At 46.8% G+C, this 19,430-nt stretch overlaps 1 protein-coding gene and 1 pseudogene across 3 annotated transcripts in view; one reads left to right on the forward strand and one right to left on the reverse strand.

Moving 5' to 3' along the window:
* The window catches only part of hfp (Poly(U)-binding-splicing factor hfp), a 322,321-nt gene that overhangs the window by 199,551 nt on the left and 103,340 nt on the right, over positions 1-19,430 (reverse strand). For all 3 annotated transcript variants that reach the window (XM_070531376.1, XM_070531377.1, XM_070531378.1), the window contains exon 6: positions 6,370-6,438. In XM_070531376.1, the coding sequence (XP_070387477.1) occupies positions 6,370-6,438 (69 nt within the window). The remainder of the gene's footprint in view (positions 1-6,369; positions 6,439-19,430) is intronic.
* LOC139054960 (piggyBac transposable element-derived protein 4-like) lies at positions 8,196-18,900 on the forward strand (annotated as a pseudogene).

Below are 19,430 nucleotides of genomic sequence, written 5' to 3' on the forward strand. Positions count from 1 at the left end.
AGTGTTTGACTTTGCGCAGCCGGACAAAGCGTTCTCGATTCCCGAGTCACGAACACGCCATACTATAGATACGGGATCTGCGCGCCCGATCAGGCAAAAGCCTTATCGCGTGTCGCCTAACGAGGGGAAGATAATCGGGGAACAAGTGAGTGACATGATGAAAAATGGAATAATACAAGAGTCCTCGAGTCCTTGGGCAGCTCCAGTCAGACTTGTCAGAAAGAAAGACGGTAACTGGAGATTTTGCGTAGATTATCGAAGATTAAACGCCGTGACTAAGAAGGATGTCTACCCCCTGCCCCGGATTGATGATGCAATTGATTGCCTGCATTCGGCCTCTTATTTTTCTTCAGTGGACCTGCGCTCAGGATATTGGCAAATCCCTATACACCCGTCAGACAAGGAGAAGACAGCCTTCATAACCCCGGATGGATTATTCGAATTCAATGTGATGCCATTTGGGTTGTGCAACGCTCCAGCAACCTTTGAAAGGTTCATGGACACCATTCTGCGTGGGTTAAAGTGGAACATCTGTATGTGCTATCTTGACGACGTTGTTACATTCGGGCGCACATTCAATGAGCACAATACGCGCCTGGATATTGTCCTCGACTGCATCAAAAACGCTGGCCTGGTTCTGAACTCCAAGAAATGTAACTTTGGTGACCGTCAAACCCTTGTGCTGGGTCACCTTGTTGACAAAGACGGTATCAGGCCTGATCCCCTCAAGACGGCAGCTGTCGAGGCATTCAGTGCACCGCAGTCAGTGAAGCAACTTCGTAGTTTTCTGGGTCTTTGCTCTTACTTTCGCCGATTTATTCCTGGTTTTGCTGACGTCGCTTATCCTCTGACAAATCTGCTACATAAAGACGCACGGTTTGAGTGGACACCCGAGTGCGATTCTGCATTTCGTCAGCTGAAGTTCCTGTTAACCTCCCGACCTATCCTTCGCCACTTCAATCCTACTGCGCCGACAGACATCCACACAGATGCTAGTGGCGTTGGTCTGGGTGCCATATTGGTCCAACGCTATGACGACCGTCAGCACGTGATTGCTTATGCAAGCCACTCATTAAGCAAACCTGAACGGAATTACACGGTGACAGAGCAAGAATGCCTCGCTGTAATCTTTGCGGTTCAGCGATTTCGCTCGTACCTGTACGGACGCCCATTCCAAGTCGTCACAGACCACCATTCCCTGTGCTGGCTCGTGAACCTTCGCGACCCTTGTGATCGCCTTGCGCGCTGGGCTTTGAGGTTGCAGGAATATAACTTCACTGTTTCCTACAAGAGTGGCCGAAAACACGCTGACGCAGACTGCCTTTCCCGTATGCCGCTTGCCACGACGGACTGCGACGCAGACGATTTTGATCATCTTGTCGCTTCTGTGACACCCGCTTTTCCGGATATTGATGCGTTCAAAGCAGAACAACGGACAGACACTAAATTGGAGCCACTCTTTACTTCTGCCCATTCAAGTGCAACAAGCAGCTACTGTGTACGTGACGGGCTCCTGTACAAAAGGAACTACTCCAGCACGAGTGCACGCTTCCTTCTAGTGGTGCCGGAGCGTCTCCGGCCAGCAATCCTTCAGGCTATGCACGATGACCCTACCTCTGGTCACTTAGGCACTGTGCGCACACTTTATCGCATTCAAGAACGCTTTTACTGGCCCCGGATGCGACATTCGGTTGAGTTTTATGTCGCCAGCTGCATACAGTGCCAACGTCGGAAACGCCCAACCACTGCCCCATCTGGTCTCCTTCAACCTGTGCCGCCTTCCAGCTCACCCTTTCGGCAAGTTGGAATTGATCTGTTGGGCCCTTTTCCAAAGTCATCTAAGGGGAACCGCTGGATAATTGTCTGCGCCGACTATTTCACACGCTATTGCGAGACGGCGGCTATGCCATCAGCAACTGCCACCGAAGTGTCGCTTTTCTTACTTTACGCTATTGTTCTTCGCCATGGACCGCCTGGTGTTATCATAAGTGACCGGGGAGGTCAATTCACGGCAGATATCGTGGAAGAACTTGTGCGTTTATGTAACTCGCACCTCCGGCACTCGACGCCGTATCATCCGCAAACGAACGGCCTCACTGAGTGCACTCATCGAACAATCACCAATATGCTTTCCATGTATGTTGCGTCCAATCACAAGAATTGGGATGAAGTTCTACCGTTTATTACTTACGCCTACAACACCGCCAAGCACGACACAACCGGCTACAGCCCTTTCTTCCTTCTATATGCTCGGCCGCCCCGGTATACGCTCGACACTGTCCTCCCTTTTTACCACCACGACAATCCTACGGTCGCCAATACGCTGTGCCTCGCTGAAGAGGCTCGGCGACTTGCGCGTCTTCGGCCTTTGGCATCACAAGAAAACTCCAAAGCCCGCTGCGACGCACGACATCGGCCTGTTACATATCACCCTGGTGATCTCGTTTGGCTTTGGACTCCCACAAGGAAGCGTGGTTTGTGTCAAAAGCTGCTGGCAAACTACGATGGACCGTATGTTGTCATCGACAAAGTCAGCGAAGTGAACTATACTCTCGCGCGCCTCACGAACACTGGTAGACGTTCTGCTAGGACACAAGTCGCACATGTCGCACGGTTGAAATCATGCACGCCACGACCAACTAGTTGACTCGCCCTGGGGGCTTTGTCTGCGAGGGGAGGTATGTTACGTCCAAGCGCGTCAAAGGGACGCGGGGATCAAGAAGAGAGGGGAAGAGGAGAACGAAGACTGTGCAGCGACCATTCCTGTTCTTCGTAGCCTGCCGTTCCTGTTCTCGCACGCCTAAATAAACCCCTTTTCCCCGTGCTTGTAACAATATGTGTGTATGTGAACACACATATCTGATACCATCTGCATGCCTTCCAGTGGCTGATCGGTTCGACCTTTGCACAAGCTTATGCACCTTCTGTACGTGCTAGGTTCGTGGGGCAGTATTCACTAGAGTTCTGGAGTGTCATACCCTTTCCTGGGGCGCGATCGGAGATATTTTGTTCGCTGCGCGTTCTGTTCAGTTGCTGCAACGTCACAAAGTTGCAGTATGCAAAATTTGTGACAGCGGGGCGGAGAGAGCAGCCAATCAGGAAGCGGTGACCTCCCCGGAAGTTTACTTCCGTCGTTTGTCGTCTGCTTGCAAGCAGTATACTACAAAACCAAATGTTTCTCGTCTTCCAAATGAATTAAATCTTTATCTAAAAAAATGTATTTTTCTTCTCAAGCCCAAACACGTTTTCAAATAGTAGTACGTGTGACTACTGCAATTTTTAACTATTAGGTTCTTTGCGTCGCCCCTAGGTGGTGTCGCGCACAGCGAGAAGGAAAAAGAAAAAAAAACGACGGGAAGAGTGGCGCACTTTTCAAGAGGCAGCGACAACATCCCAGTGGCTCACTGGCACCGATGATGTTGTCGATTTCTCTGTGCAACCAACGAATTATTTGTTTCGAGAAAGAAAAACGACGCCGGAATTCACTTTCTGTCATTTCTTCAAACGCGTTTCGCAAACGTGCCATTCTGCAGCCGAACAGGCCGCCTGTTGGATCCAATCCAATCCACCAGACGTGCCATGCGAAGCCGTATGATCGCTCCAAACTTCTCAACTCCCGTCGCGTTCGGACGAAATGCTCGGTGGGCGGATGATTGACAGGAGCGTGTCCTCATTTTGACGTCACCAAAAACGGGGCGGCGCCCCGCGGCTGGCGACGTCGGCGCGGAGTAGGCCAATCGCGCGCACCGGTAACCGAACGAACGCGCCGAACAACCATCTCCGATCGCACCCCTGACCGTCGCTCGTAGGGCAAGCCTCACCTCACCAGTAACATAGAGAAATTTACAAAAAACAGAAACACCAAATACAGCTTTCATTGCACTTCGAAAGTAGTAAAGAGGCTTAGGACAAACTATGACATGTACCTATGAAACTATGACCCTTACCAATGTTACTCAAGCTAGAAATTGTAAAACAACTGCTGAGTTTAAATGAGCAATAAAAAACATCTTTTCTTGTGATGGCGAAGTGTATGGTGAATATTAATGGACTTTTTTTATTGTTCGACATTATTATCATTTTATGGCTGGTAATAACACCAGGGCGTCTACCAAGTTGATATTTCCAAATTCCCTCAGTTTTCCAGGTTTTCCCTGAGTGCCTTTGCAAAATTCCCTGAGTGATGCAGAACTATATTTAATATCAAAACGAGCTGATACCATATCGTCCGATGCTGTCACTCTCTAGTGAGCATATTAAAAAATTTTTTAAAAAGCAACTTAATTCAATTTGAATACTAAGGAGTGGTGTTTGTTATTAAAAAAGAGAATAGAAGGGAGGGGTTAGTAAATTGCACAGCAAATAAAATGTCTTCAAAAAATGTTGCAGATCAAGTCGGACATTCTCAAGTACAAATAAAAAAGGAGATGCATACAAAAGCAAATATTTTCGAATATGAGCTATTTCTATCAACTGATAGCAAGCTCAGTGGTATGAGGCCCGAACTTTGTCACAATTGAGATTCTCTCTCAACAGCTCGTAAGTCAACCTCAACTGTCCTGACATACTCTCAGCCTGCACACGACGCCTTAGTGTTGTGTTTCACTGCTTTAAAGAGTTCATTTTGGTTTGGATGAGGGACACCTGCATAAATGGCAGGTGTCCCTGCATCATCATCAACAGGTGTGGCATCAGTCAACACTTTGGTTTTTGATCTCAAAACGGCGGCAGCACGCTTCCTTTCCCGCTCATTCCCCAAAGCGTAGGTCCTTTCTGTTCTTGTCCTCCTTCTGCCACTCGTTTGCCCCATAGACCATTTGAAGCATCTTCTTGGTCAGCTGCACAGCCCACGTCCGATTTTTCCAACTCCCTAGGGGCCACGAAAACGTCAGAAAAATCGGCCAGTTGGAAAAAATAAATGCATGTCATTTAGTGCCCTTAAGGGCTCAATCCGCCACAGGCACATTCGAAGATGCTCTGAAGGCCTGTCGGTACACGTATTAGGCATATCGGTGCTCGTACTGTGACAGGAAATACCGGGTGCACGCGTGTGTAATTAAGGAATACATACTGTGTCCCGTGGCAATAGCCCCTTCCCGAACTTGTTATGCTTCACTGCAATACCTTTGCGAATGCTTCACCTTCTGTACAGAGGCAAAGCTGACTTTCAGGAATCGGCATTATGTAACGCACCATTCTTTCCAAGCTTCTAAGCCAACCGCGAGGACCGCAAAGGCAGAGTCCGTGCCATTGCTGACAGCAGCGAATTCTTTTAATAAAAAACACGGCACTCAATGGCAAAAAGCTTCAAAGTGAACGTCGAAGCAGCTAGGCCTAGCATTGCTGCAGTGGTGGCTACGGCTGCCAGAGGATCTGCATGCAAGAGCGTCGGTTTGAGGCGGCTTTGATTAATGCCGTTTCGGACCTGAAGTCACGGCAAAACGTCCAGAAAATCGGACGACAAAGAGTTCTTGCGTCCGAAATTTCAGAGTTTCTGATACATTGACTCTATGGGGTACATGGTGGTGCCACGAAGCCGTCCAAATTATCGGGAATCCGGAAAGTCAGTCGTTGACTGCATACTGGCAACTCCTCCAGCCGACGACAGGACGTCAAAGACGATGCATTACGATTTCCATCTGTTACTTGAGCCAGCATTACCGCAACTTTCAACCCTTTCAATAAAATTACAGCTAATTTTCCCCGATAGAGGCACAAATTCCCCGAGTTTTCTCTGAGTTTTTCCAGACTAGTCAAATTCCCTGAGAATTCCCAGTTTTCCCGGTTGGTAGACACCCCGAACACAAGTTTGTAATTAGATGCATTTGCAATGTGATGCACCAGTTGGAATACTTCTTATTTTTTTGCTTTACATGGAAACTGCAGATATGTTTGCGAAGTGTTGCATTAGACATCCTACTTGTGTTTCTTCTTAACATGGACTTGTTCGAATAAAAATAAATGAATGAATGCTGCTGGCTATGCTGCTGCTGCTATTCTTCTTTCTTACAACTGCACTCACTAGAATAAAGATGACTCCATGTTTGTATGTAAAGTGCAGTCATCATACTTAGCTGTATTGTTCCATGCTCTATGCCAAGAGATAACAGGGAGAGACAAACTTTACTATCAACCTTTACACTTGCGATTTTTCTACGTGCCAGAAGCAGAGTTTCTACAACTTCAAAAATATGTGCCAATACTATATTGATGCAGTCTATATTGTTATAAGTGGGTCTGAAAGAGTTCCACTATTCAATCTGCATACCTGCCATGTTCCCCCAACTTGAGGAGTGGGAAGACTTGTGAACCAGGGGGAGCGTCAAGGATTTCATTACATTCAGGTTTGTTACATAAAAATTTACTTACTTGTGCTTTCCAGGAGTAGATGATGGGATCAGTTTACAGCTCCTGATTTTGCCAAATGCTTCAAAGACACTGGATCAAAAAGACACAAGCAGAGCATTAATAGTGACCACTTGGGACGAACTCACTACACTTGCTATGTTAAGGTAATAACCTGTTTTTTAACATGCCAGGTACTGAAAGCAATCTCATGAATTGACAGTAAATTTTTACCTTTTAAGAAAAACTCGCTTACATGGACCAGTATGTTTCTCACAATGAAGCCATGAGCATATTTAATAAGCCATCCCAATGTTGTGTATGCATAATGAAAAAGTAAGAGAAAATTAAAAAGCTAAGCAACATGCCTGAACCAAGGAAATTTATATTCCCATTGTAACATTACCAGAGTAATATGCACAAGTTGACAGCCACAAGAGTACAAAAAGAACTCATCTAAAGATAGTGAGAAAGTATTATAAAATAATATCAAACAAATCATAGTAGACTCACTTTAACCCATTCGCTTCCGAAGCCGGCGATCCGCCGGCCGCTTCGGCCAAGGCCAAACTGCGATAAGCCGGCGGTTCGCCGGCCTCTGGAAGAAATGTGTTTTTAAAAGGCCCCGATAGATAGCGCTTCCCTCTACACTGTTGTTGGGTTGTTTCGTCTTTTTAACACCAGGTGGACATAGTTGTCCATTATTTTTGAGCATGGTTCAAAAAAAAAAAGAAGTTGGCGTTTCCTCTTTTTCTGTTGAGTCGTTCACTGCGTCTCGAGAATCGAGCATGGCGCCGTGAAGGAAAACAGCTCTCACGTGTGAGGAAATTCTCGAGCTGGTGTTCCAAAGTGATGATGAAAGTGACAGTGGTGATGATCCAGAAGCTACCTCGGACCCACAAAGTAGCGACGATGAGAGTGACGGTGAGAACAGCAGTGGTTGTGAAAGCAATCTGTGTGTATCTGAAGTCACTCCGATCTCTTCCCCACCGCCTTCCAAGAAGCCAAGAAATAAAGATTGGCAGTGGGAGGAAAAAGACCGCTCAGATAATGTCTCGAAACTGGCTTTTACTGGAAGTCCTGGAGTCAAGCGAGCGATCCAGCTCAAAGTAGGTGAGACTCCTAGTGCTTTGTGTTTGTTGGACGCTCTCCTTGGAGACGATTTTTGGGACATGATTGCAAGGCACAGCAACGCTTATGCAAGGCAGAAACAGGCTTCTAAGCCGCACCCCACATGGCATGAAACGACACCAGGAGAGATGAAAGTTTATTTCGCGCTGTGCGTGCTAATGAGCCAGGTACGAAAGAGCAGCATCCAGGCATATTGGTCACAAAGAAGTGTGATCTGCACACCATTTTTTACAACGGTGATGCCCAGGCAACGTTTCAGGGCGCTCTCCCAATATCTACATCTCTGTGACAGCAACCTTGCAGCATCTGATGACAAGCTGGAGAAGCTACGACCTGTATTGTACTATATCATCAAGTCTACAGTTAGTGCCTACTCTCCAAAAGAAGGTCTCGAGAGTTTGATGAAATTTCGTGGTCTCGCATACGTGCAATTCAGCCCCTCAAAACGAGCCCGTTTTGGGGTAAAGTTCTACAAGCTGTGTGAATGTGCTAGTGGCTACTGCCTGAACTTCTCTGTCTATACAGGAAAATGTGAGCAAACTACCGCTACCATCGGAATGTTGTGTAGCGAGGCTGTCATCATCAACCTTGTAGGCGATCCTCTCGCGGACGGTCACACAATCTACGTGGACAATTGGTATTCTTCACCACTCCTTTTCCTTCGCATAAACCAAGCAGGTTCAAACGCTGAGGGTACTGTTAGGGTGTACCGTAAGAACATGCCCAAGGAGCTCAAAAAGATGAAGCTAAAAAAAGGCGAGTGCGAGGCCTTCTTCTCGCAAGGCATCATGGCTTTGACATGGCAGGACAAGAAGCCTGTCAATATGCTCTCTACGTGTCCCAAAACAGCCAGTGTGACTGACACCGGCAAGAAAAATCGCCAGAGTGGCCTGCCTGTTTTGAAGCCACAGGGTGTGCAGGACTACAACCGTGGAATGGGAGGTGTGGATCAAGAAGATCAACAGCTCGCTTCCTTTCCTATAATGCGAAGGTACGCAAAAGGATACAAGAAGGTATTTTTTTACATCATGGATATCGCTGTTTACAACAGCTACGTCCTATTGGGCAAGATTACAGGAAAGCGAGTGAGCTACACGGACTGGAAAGTCGACCTGGCCGAACAGCTGATCGAAGACGCTGTGCTACCGGGATATCAACGACGAGGCAAATTGCCTGTTGGTGCTTCACCGATGCAGCTAGAAGCCTGTGAGTGGGCTCACTTCCCTCGGCAAATCTCACCGAACGCGATCAAGCAAAATCCATCCAGGCAATGTCACATCTGTAAAGCTCAGGGGAAGAAGAGCAAGAGACGGTGGGAGTGCGAGAAATGTGGAGTGGCACTTCACATGCCCGTCTGTTCAAGACCTTCCACACTCGCAAGGTACTCCGAGTGCAGTGCTTCCAGAAAACATTCCCAAACAAAATAAAACAAAAAATTTTCATGTGGGACTGCAATAGCCGGTGCTATGAAGGCTTCCTTACGACGCCATACACGGCAGTCCGTGGCGCCGAAATTTGCCCGGAACAGCCCGGCGGGAACGCCCGTCGAAGCCGCGGAAGCGAATGGGTTAAAGGGCTCCTCGCCAGGTCTGGCCATTTTGAGCTGACAAGAGTAGTGTATACAATGCGTGTTAGCGGCCAATGTCTGCTAAGTATTACATCCCCACGTGCAGCGGAAAGAGCTTAAATTTCAAACCAAATGCCATTTGCCCTTCCCTGTGCAGTCGCTACGCTCCCAGCTGGAGAGTCGACGTCTATCACGCAAGTGGGCAATTCTACAAGAGATCGAACATACATGTCTGCACGATATTTTTGTTTTGTGCGGTTTCTTTATATGTCATGTAGGAATACTTGAGCTGTGCAGAATTAATTAAATTAAATTATGGGGAACTCCAGAAATTTGGACCACCTGTGGTTCCTTAACATGCACCTAAATCTAAGTACATAGGTGTTTTCGCGTTTTGCCCCCATCGAAATGCGGCCGCAGTGGCCGGGATTCGATTCCATGACCTCGTGCTTAGCATTAGCAGCCCAACACCATAGCCACTAAGCAACAACGGCGGGTGAGCTGTGCGGAGTCGAAAATGTTCCCGAAAAGTTTCCCAGCAAGCAAAAAAATAAAATATATTTGAAGATGGCGGCACGAACGTCCTCTTATTCCTTACCACAATATTTTCCAATCTCACGGCTGAATTAAACGCCAAGAACGTTGTGTCGAAAACCTTTTCTGTTCCTTCTAATATGCTTCACAGTAAATTAGTTCTATGAGGTTTTTATGCTGTCCTCAAATTAAAAAAATGTAAAACTCCAAACATGGCCTAAATCAGAAAAATTTTGCAACTTTGATGTGTCTTGGCGAATTTTTATTTCACACAGAAACTTGAAAAAAGTGCCAAACATAGAATGTTCTCTTCGCAACATTTATGCAAAATATTATTTTTCTACATGAAACACAACAGAACAAAATATAGTTAAACAAGTTTAAAACAAACTCATTTTCCAAAATATTATACAAAAAAAGCTCCGATTACAATTTTCGAAAAATTTTTGTATGGAAGTCCACTTGCGTTGGGCAAAACGTGGGCGCGATATGTTTCCTTATTTGCTTCACAAAATCTAACGGGCAAGTGGCTCATGCTGAGCCTGCTGGCTTTAGTGCTGCGATAACTCATCACAGTTTGTTAACCTTTATTCTCTCTTAAAAAAAAAAGAAAAGGTAACGGTCGTCACAAATGAAGGAAGGTTTATCTGGGTTTTTTACTGTGGCAAGAATAGAGAATGTGTTTTCTGCTTTGCTTTCTGGGACGCAAGAGAGAACTAACTCAACACTACTTTTGATGCTGAAACAAATTTATTGCGTGTCCTTTGCAGTTGGTATTTGAAAGGGTTTAATCACCGTCAGCTGGCTAGCGGCAGTTATCGCAACGGACAGCGCATGTCCACTTGACTGATCGCCAGCAAACACCCACACATGGCCTGACTGAATCCCCAGCACACGCGGCACTGACTTCCACTCCACTGACTTTTGCTGAGGATGCTCCTCGATGGCTGCAGCTGGCGCATGAAACAGGCCACATTCTTGAGGTTTCCGCTAATTTGGGAGACCACCTCGTGTGCCGAATGAATGGAGGCGGCGCTTCCATACATCAGGTTGTGCAAGGAAGCCTGGTGCTTAAGGAGCTCACCCATACTGTCACAGGCGTTTTTCCTATGCCCGGTGACACAAAATATCTGCCTTGCAGATGTATACTTGGAGTGGCACAACTCATACAGTTGGTACCATTTTTAAAATGGCTTGCTGTACCATCGCTGATGTATGTTACGCAACAGTAGATGGGTGCATTTTCATCTAACGCTTCGTGCACTCGACAACGGCGTAGCAGGCATGCACGGTGTCGTGATGCATGTTGTAGCTTATGACAGCAAAGCTGCACGTTGCTTTCTTAGTCATGATGACACAGGTGAAAATGGAGACTTGTTTCTTGTGCCAATGGTACGATTGTGCTTTATTTGAGAGATTACAGGGTGTCTACCAAGTTGACATTTCCGAATTCCACGAGTTTTCTAGGTTTTCCCTGAGCGCCTTTGCGAAATTCCCTGAGTGATGCAGAACTATGTTTTATGTCAAGATGGGCTGAAACCATATCGCCCGATGCTGTCACCCTCTAGTAAGCATACAAAAGAATTAAAGTGATGCATTATTGTTTTGTTTATGTCTGTATTTCCCGAGATGATCTTTTATTTTTTTTTTTAACTAATGTATAGCTATGGTTTTCAATATGTTCTGTACTACATATTTTGCTGTTCAGTTTCGTTTTGTTTTTTCCACTCCTGTTACAGCCCCTGAATGAGGCTGACAGTATTAACGAATGAAATGAAAAATGAAATAAAAAGAAAAATGATTTTGTCCAATTTGAATACTAAAGAGTAGAGTTTATGTTATTCAAAAAGAGAATAGATCGAAGGGTTTAGTAAAATGCAGAGCAAATAAGATGTTTTCGAAAAAAATTGCAAATCGAGTCTGACATTCTCAAATACAAATAAAAAGGAGAAGCATACAGAAGCAAATATTTTCGAATATGAGCTACTTCTATAAACTGATAGCAAGCCCAGTGGTATGAGGCCCAAACGCTGTCGGATTGAAATTCTCTCTCAACAGCTCGTAAGTCAACCTCAACTGTCCTGACATACTCTCAGCCCACGCACGACGCCTCAGTGTTTTGTTTCACTGCTTTAAAGAGTTTATTTTGGTTTGAATGAGAGACACCTGCATCTCTGCATCAGCCAACACTTCCTTTTTTGAGCTCAAGCTCCTTCAAAACGGCAGCAGCACGCTTCCTTTCCCGTTCATTCCTCAATGCGTAGGTCCTTTCTGTTCTAGTCCTCCTTCCGCCACTCGTTCGCCCCACAGACCACTTGAAGCATCTTCTTGGTCAGTTGCACAGTCCACGTCTGATTTTTCGAACCCCCTGGGGCCGCGAAAACGTCAGAAAAATTGGCCAATTGGAAAAAATTATTGCGTATCATTTAGTGCCCTTAAGGGCTCAAACCGCCACAGGTACATTCGAAAGCGCTCTGAAGGCCTGCCGGCGCACGTATTAGGCATATCGGTGCTCGTACTGTGACATGAAATACCGAGTACACGCGTGTGTAATTAAGGAATACATACTGTGTCCCATGGCAACAGCCCCTTCCCACGCTTGTTATGCTTCACTGCAATACTTTTGCATAAGCTTCACCAAGTAACATTGATGTACGGAGGCGAAGCTGACTTTCAGGAACCGGCATTATGCAACGCACCCGTGCTTTCCAAGCTTCTAAGCCAACCGCGAGGACCACAAAGGTCGAGTACGTGCCATTGCTGACAGCAGCGAATTCTTTCAATAAAAAACACGACAACCAATGCCGAGAAGCTTCATAGCGAACGTCGAAGCAGCTAGTCCTAGCGTTGCCGACGTGGTGGCTATGGCTGCCAGCGGATCTGCGTGCGAGAGCGCTGGTTCCAGGCGGCCAGGTAATCAAAATGGCAGTGGTGGTGGCTTTGATTAATGCCGTTTCGAACCTGTGGTCACGGCAAAACCTTTGGAAAATCGGACGGCGAAGAGTTCTTACGTCCAAAATTTCAGACGTCCTGATACATTGTCTCTATGGGGTATGTGGTGGTTCGCCGAAGACGTCCAAATTATCGGGAATCCAGAAAGTCCGTCGTTGACTGTGCACTGGAAACTCCTCCAGCCAATGACAGTGCATCAAAGACGATTCATTACGATTCCTGCTGTTACTCGAGCCAGCATTACCTCGACTTTTGACCCTTTCAATAAAATTACAGCCAATTTTCCGTGATAGAAGCACAAATTCCCAGAGGTTTCTCTGAGTTTTTCCAGACTACTCAACATCCCTGAGGATTCCCGGTTCTCCCAGTTTTCCCGGTTGGTAGACACCCTGGAGAATGACAGTCCAGTTTTCTGCAAATTCAAAATGCAGAACAATGCTTCTGCGCTGCTCGTACTTGATTGCCTCACGAATGGCCGTGGCTTGAGTGTGGCGTATGTATTCATGAGGAATCAATTTGGTCACCCATTCACGGAGTTCTTTCACCCAAAGGGTTGGAGAGACGACGTCTTCTTGATCAAGTCACTGCTTTCCCAAACAGCACATGTGTGCTCGTCCTCGTTGACCATTCCCAGATTGGCCAAAGTGATGCTTACACTCTATGGGCAGCACTTGCATTCACCTAACATACAATCTGCAGTTGGGGAGCCGCAAAGGCACAATGCTTTCATGCCTTCCAATGAGATTTCCATGCCGGCTACGTTCTCAAGCGCGGAGACTCAAAGGTTGGCATTAGCGCAATAAACGCAAACACAAACCTCTTGTTAAAAAATTATGGGGTTTTACGTGCCAAAACCACTTTCTGATTATGAGGCACGCCGTAGTGGAGGACTTTGGAAATTCTGACCACCTGGGGTTCAACGTGCACCTAAATCTAAGTACACGAGTGTTTTCGCATTTCACCCCCATCAAAATGTGGCCGCCGTGGCCGGGATTCGATCACGCGACCTCGTGCTCAGCAGCCCAATACCATAGCCACTGAGCAACCACGGTGGGTGAAACATCTTGTTGTGGTGCGGGCTGTAAAACACAGGCTGTAAAACTTTGACAGGGCAATGGCACTTTCGAAGGGATTGCTTTGAACATCTAGAATGTCTCGCGGATAGAAGGTGTTATAAACCACTTTGAAACATACTCTCTCTGGCCGTTTGTGATGACTGACACATCTTTCTTGTCTGGGCTCTGCCGAGGGCACCCAAGTTTGTCCTTGGTGAAGTAGTCGAGCACAGCTCGTACATCCGATGGGCTTAACCCTGACCTCGAGTACAGATCAAAATCTGACCACATTGCATGTTTCTCACGCCAATTTTGGGCTTTTCTGAGCATGTACGTTGTGAAAACTGGGACTGCCTCTTGAACGCATTTGTTCTCAACTTCTGAAGGCACGATGCTTAACAAATGGAGGCACTCTCGATAGGACGTTGAAGCCTCTTACGCTTGCTCAAGCTATTTAACCAGCCAGCGCATGCACCACATTCTGTCCAAGACGGTTCGGTGCACTGACGCATCCGTATGCAGCGCTTAAAGTTGAACGTACCTTTGTCACCACGATGCTTTCAATCTCGGCCCATTTTCTTTTTGAGTAAGATAGACTGCTGCGTTTGTGAATGCAAGATGGTGGCTTCAATGGTGAAACATCAGAAGAAAGGTGGACGTATCTGTTCAAGTCATCAATCACTTCTTCCTGAAGGAATGCCTCGTCTGCTTCATCACGGGTGTCACAAGATGAACACAGGATTTCCGTGAGACACGTAAAGCAGTGCTCGCAGACCTTGCCGATGTCGCGAATATGCTCAGCTTCTGGCAGTAGCTTCCGCCGAGAGGCAACATCCAAAATGTTTAGGCACCGAAAATTCTTTTTCATAGCAATCTGGTTCTTGTGAACGTGTAAATAATCGGTACAGAATACTCAGACCGAGCTATGAGCCGCATGCATCGCGTGTAGTGAACAGTTAGACCAAGTCGAAATGTTTATAATGAACTGCACTGCACTCTTTCTGTCGCTTTTTCTGCGCCACTGTCGTGACAGCCTCCAGAATGTCTCGCAGTTTCGTGTTCTATGAACAAGGCCGTCTAAAGCTTTTCACTGTGAAAATGTGTGGGTCACACTCGTTATCGGACAATGAAAGTGCACCAGCAAGGTAAAGACAAAACATCATAAATTAGGCAACTTTGGGAGCCTTTGGCTCACTCATGCTGCACGGCATGTTTTCAGACAGCTGAAACGCAGAGGTGACGGTCGAGGTAAGACAGGAAGACGTTATCTGCGAGTGATGTGGAAAACATAACGGGAAACAAAATAACTCGGGAAATGACTCAAATAAGTTTTTAGGAAGGCACAGTGCGAGTCGCACGCAGTGGTGCCGGAGAAGGTTCCAGTATCCATTGCATGTGGGGGATAGGAAGCAGGCAGTGAATTAGCGCCTCTATAACGGCACACCAGCTGATTATGGGAGTGCTCCATCGTTTACAGTTTAGCCTGCCTTGGTACATCTTACGGGTGATTTACTGTGTGCATCAGGCAGGTTTTGGCAAAGTCAGCCACAACATGCACTCATGGTTTCTGGAATGCTGTTGACAAACGAATAATGGAGGCGTAAGTGCGATGCCCCCACAGGCATCACACTTGCCCACACAGGCATCGCGTAATAAGTACTGCAAACTCAGTACTCATTAGCACTTTAGAGGGTGGCAGCCCCCCCACCCCCACACATGCTAGACACAAATAAAATCTGACAATACATTTTTGTTGAAAACAAGCTGCCAGAGCGAAGTTCTGAAACAAAAAAATTAAAGCTAGATTTGCATACAATGCAAAGTGATAGACAGACAACCAGCAAAGGCACTGAAGCCAGCATACGCAACATGGGCCACTTTGGCCCGTTATATTTTGTGAATAAAGCAAATGAGAAAACACATTATCGCACCTACATTTTGCCCAACATAAGCAGACTTCCATCCAAAATCATTTCAAAAATTAAAACCGCAGCTTTTTAAAATTTTATTTTTTAAAATGAGTTTTTGGGAAAAAACTTGTTAATTTAACTACTGAAATGAGGTTTATTGCAGCATATTCGAGGGATCGCAAGTAGCTCTTGATTACGAGTCCTAGCCCTTCGCATCAGCAGCCCGAGCTCGGGTCTCGCGCCGCAACAGTGGCAGTCCACACAGCGCCACATGCATATTACCCGCTACAATTTCCCCCGTGGCGAAGAGGAGATCCTGACGACCTAAGGTGATGACACGATAAAGGGGTCGTGGTACGGCTTCAGGCGGCTGATGTGAACCGTCTCGCGGCCACGGCAGCGTTTGTCTGAAGATGGAGTCACCGGTTTGACCACATAATTTACAGGCGATCTACACGCGACGATCCAGTACGGACCCTGATATTTCGGAGCAAGCTTTGGGCTAAGGCCTGGAGCTTGGAAGGGCAGCCGAAGCCAGATGTGAGAGTCCACGGTGATGGACTGTGTGGGCTGATCGTTGTCGTGGCGATCTTTGTGGATTCTTTGGGTATCCGACGTGAATGAGCGGGCTAGTTGGCGGCACTCTTCAGCATGGCGAGCAACTTCGGAAAGAGGGGTTAATTGAGAGGCATCCGGGTGATATGGTAGGACAGTGTCGAGGGTAGTGGATGGTTCACGTCCATAAAGAAGGAAAAATGGTGAGAAGCCTGTGGTAGCCTAACGGTGGTATTTTATGCGCACGTCACAAAAGAGAGGACATAGTTCCAATTGCAATGATCAGACGCAACATACATGGTGAGCGTGCCGCCAAGAGTGCGGTTGAATCATTCCGTTGGACCGTTAGTCTGTGGATGATACACCGTAGTGGTGCGGTGAATAGTGCGGCACGCAGCGAGTAGCTCATTAATAACTTCGGACAAGAAGACACGGGCTTGGTCGCTGAGCAGTTCTCGCGGTGCGCCGTGCCGTCAGATGAAATGCCGTAAGATGAATGCAGTGGCGCCACGAGTAGCAGCCGAAGCAAGTGCAGCAGTTTCAGCATATCTTGTGAGGTGGTCTACTGCGACAATTATCCAACGATTTCCGTTAGCAGTGCATGGAAGAGGCCCATAAAGGTCAATGCCAACCCGATCAAAAGGATGTGCAGGACACGGTAAAGGTTGCAGAGGGCCTGTCTCATGAGGAGATGTCTTGCACCACTGACAGGCTGCACGAGACTGTCAGTGATGTATTTGCAAACATAATAATACATGCTGCGCCAGTAGTACCACTGGCGGAGCCGCTCGTAGGTTTTCAGGACGCCAGCATGAGCTTGTTGTGGGTCGGCGTGGAAATACGTGCATATGTCGGAACGCAAATGGCAAGGGATGACTAGTAGCCATTTGCGACCATCTGGCTGATAGTTTCGGCAGTACAAGATGGCGTCCCGTAGCACGAAATGGGTGGCTTGGCAATGAAGGGCTTGAGGACATGTAGCCATTGAAGAACTTTTAAGAATGTCAATGAGAGACGCAATCCATGGATCTTTTTTGCGGCATGTCAGTAACACCAAGCGTAGCAACCGGGCACTCTATGGATGAGGGTGGCATTTCGTTGGATCGCATGGGCGATCGGGAGAGTGCACCTGCATCAGAATGTTGACGCCCGGATCGATAGATTACGCGAATGTCAAATTCTTGGAGCCGTAGAGACCAACGCCTCGACGGGTCTTTCAGTGATGAAAGCCAGCAGAGCGTGTGGTGGTCTGTCACAATGTCGATTGGACGGCCATACAAGTATGGGCGAAATTTGTTCAAGGCCCAAACTATAGCCAAACATTCTTTTTCTGTGACAGAATAATTGGTTTCTGCCTTCTTGAGAGCACGACTCGCATATGCAACCACATATTCTGGAAAGCCAGGGCTGTGTTGCGCAAGGACGGCTCCGAGACCAACGCCACTGACGTCCGTATGAACTTCGGTCGGTGCACTCGGGTCGTAGTGGCATAGAACAGGCGGTGAGGTAAGCAGACGACGCAAAGTGGTGAAGGCTTGGTCACATGCCGGAGTCCAATCGCGAAGGTCACCAGGGCCAGCCAGGAGCTTCGTCAGGGGAGCGATGATGCAGGCAAAATTGCACAAAAAGCGTCGAAAATAAGAGCAAAGACCGACAAAACTTCGGAGCTCTTTCACTGTAGTCGGCCGCGGAAATTCTGCGACAGTCCAAACTTGTCAGGGTCGGGAAGGACGCCGTCTTTGGACATGACATGGCCAAGTATGGTCAGCTGGCGGGCTCCACAGCGGCACTTTTTCAAGTTAAGTTGAAGGCCGGCGGTGGTAAGGCAAGTAAGGACTTCGCGTAGACGACAGAGGTGAGTGGTGAAATCAGGGGAGAAAACTACCACGTCGCCTAAGTAACACAAGCACGTCTTCCATTTGAGGCCTCGCAGAATATTGTCCATCATCCTTTCGAATGTCACGGGCGCATTGCAGAGGCCGAATAGCATTACTGTAAACTTACAAAGGCCATCAGGCATAATGAAAGCTGTCTTCGAGAGGTCGGATTCATCTACTGGCTCTTGCCAATAGCCTGATCACAAGTCCAAAGAAGAAAAGAATTCGGCACCATGTAGACAATCCAGGGCGTCATCTACGAGCGGTAGAGGATAGAAATCTTTTCGTGTAATCTTGTTGAGGCGACGATAGTCCACACAGAAACGAATCGAGCCATCTTTTTTCTTAACACTTTCCTGTCCGCGGGAAAATAAGCAGTTTTCGGGTGGTCTAGTAAACATTTTTTTTTTGCTGCTACACCAAATGTTTGATATTAAAATGTTCAGTATCAATTTGTAGAAGAGGGAATGTGCTTTTTAATGGTGTTATTCGAAAGCAAACATTTATTACCAATTTATTGAAAAAAAAAACACTTAATAAAAAATTTGTAACAACGAGAAAACTCCGCAAAAACGTCGATGCTGCTTTGCATCAAGACAACATAAAAAAAATTCAAAATATACATTTTGAAGGAACAGGCCGTATACAACATTCCTGCAAATATAAACTTTCTATCTGTATAAGTTATTTTTTTACAAAGGAAAATGTTATCCCTAGTGGCTATCATGTCACGGCACAAAGCAGTTGCGTGATGTGGTGAAGCACATGTTTGCGGAGCACGTCTCGCAGAAAACGTTCATTTTTTGTTCCACTTTTCGTTCTTGATAGCACAATTTGCAGTTCCTGTATCTTTGTAGCTTCTGGGGCTTGTGCTGTTGATCCTTAGGGGCACATGTAGCGGGAACAGCAGGAGGAGCCTTGGGGTCTGGATGTTGTTGCTCATCAAGTCCTATGAGCTGCTCCACCAGCTTTAGCCTGAACGCGAACTGATCAAAGCGCGAACCTCTTGACAATTCAGGCACTTCGGGATGCTGCCGAAGGTGCCCATCAAATAGAATAAAGCTGTTGACAGCAGCAATATCTATACTGTGGAAAAACGGCGCTTTCCACCAGCGCATGCACTTCATCAGAACATTGTATGTCCCAATCAGGCAGTCCGATTTATCGACGCCGAGCATGCCCACATTGTACTTGTCAATCAGCATTGGCTTTTTCACCGATACCTCTTCCCACTTATTGTTCACTTTCCTTCTGCGCTTCGCAAGTACGAATTTGTTGGCTGTGTGGGCTGTCGACATCATGTGAACAACACGCTTGTCCTTCCATTGTAAATTAAGAATGTTCTGATCCCGTAGCCAGCAAACATCTCCTCTCTTTGCTTTTTTTTTTTCCCATTGGGTGTCCTTGAGCTCGGCTGGAAAGCCCAGACGATCCTTGCGCGTTGTGCCACAAGCAAGCGTCTTGCGCTCCAACAAGTGTACAAACAAGGATGTCGACGTGTAAA

This window comes from Dermacentor albipictus, chromosome 1 (genome assembly GCF_038994185.2).
Source record: "Dermacentor albipictus isolate Rhodes 1998 colony chromosome 1, USDA_Dalb.pri_finalv2, whole genome shotgun sequence".
NCBI lineage: Eukaryota > Metazoa > Arthropoda > Arachnida > Ixodida > Ixodidae > Dermacentor > Dermacentor albipictus.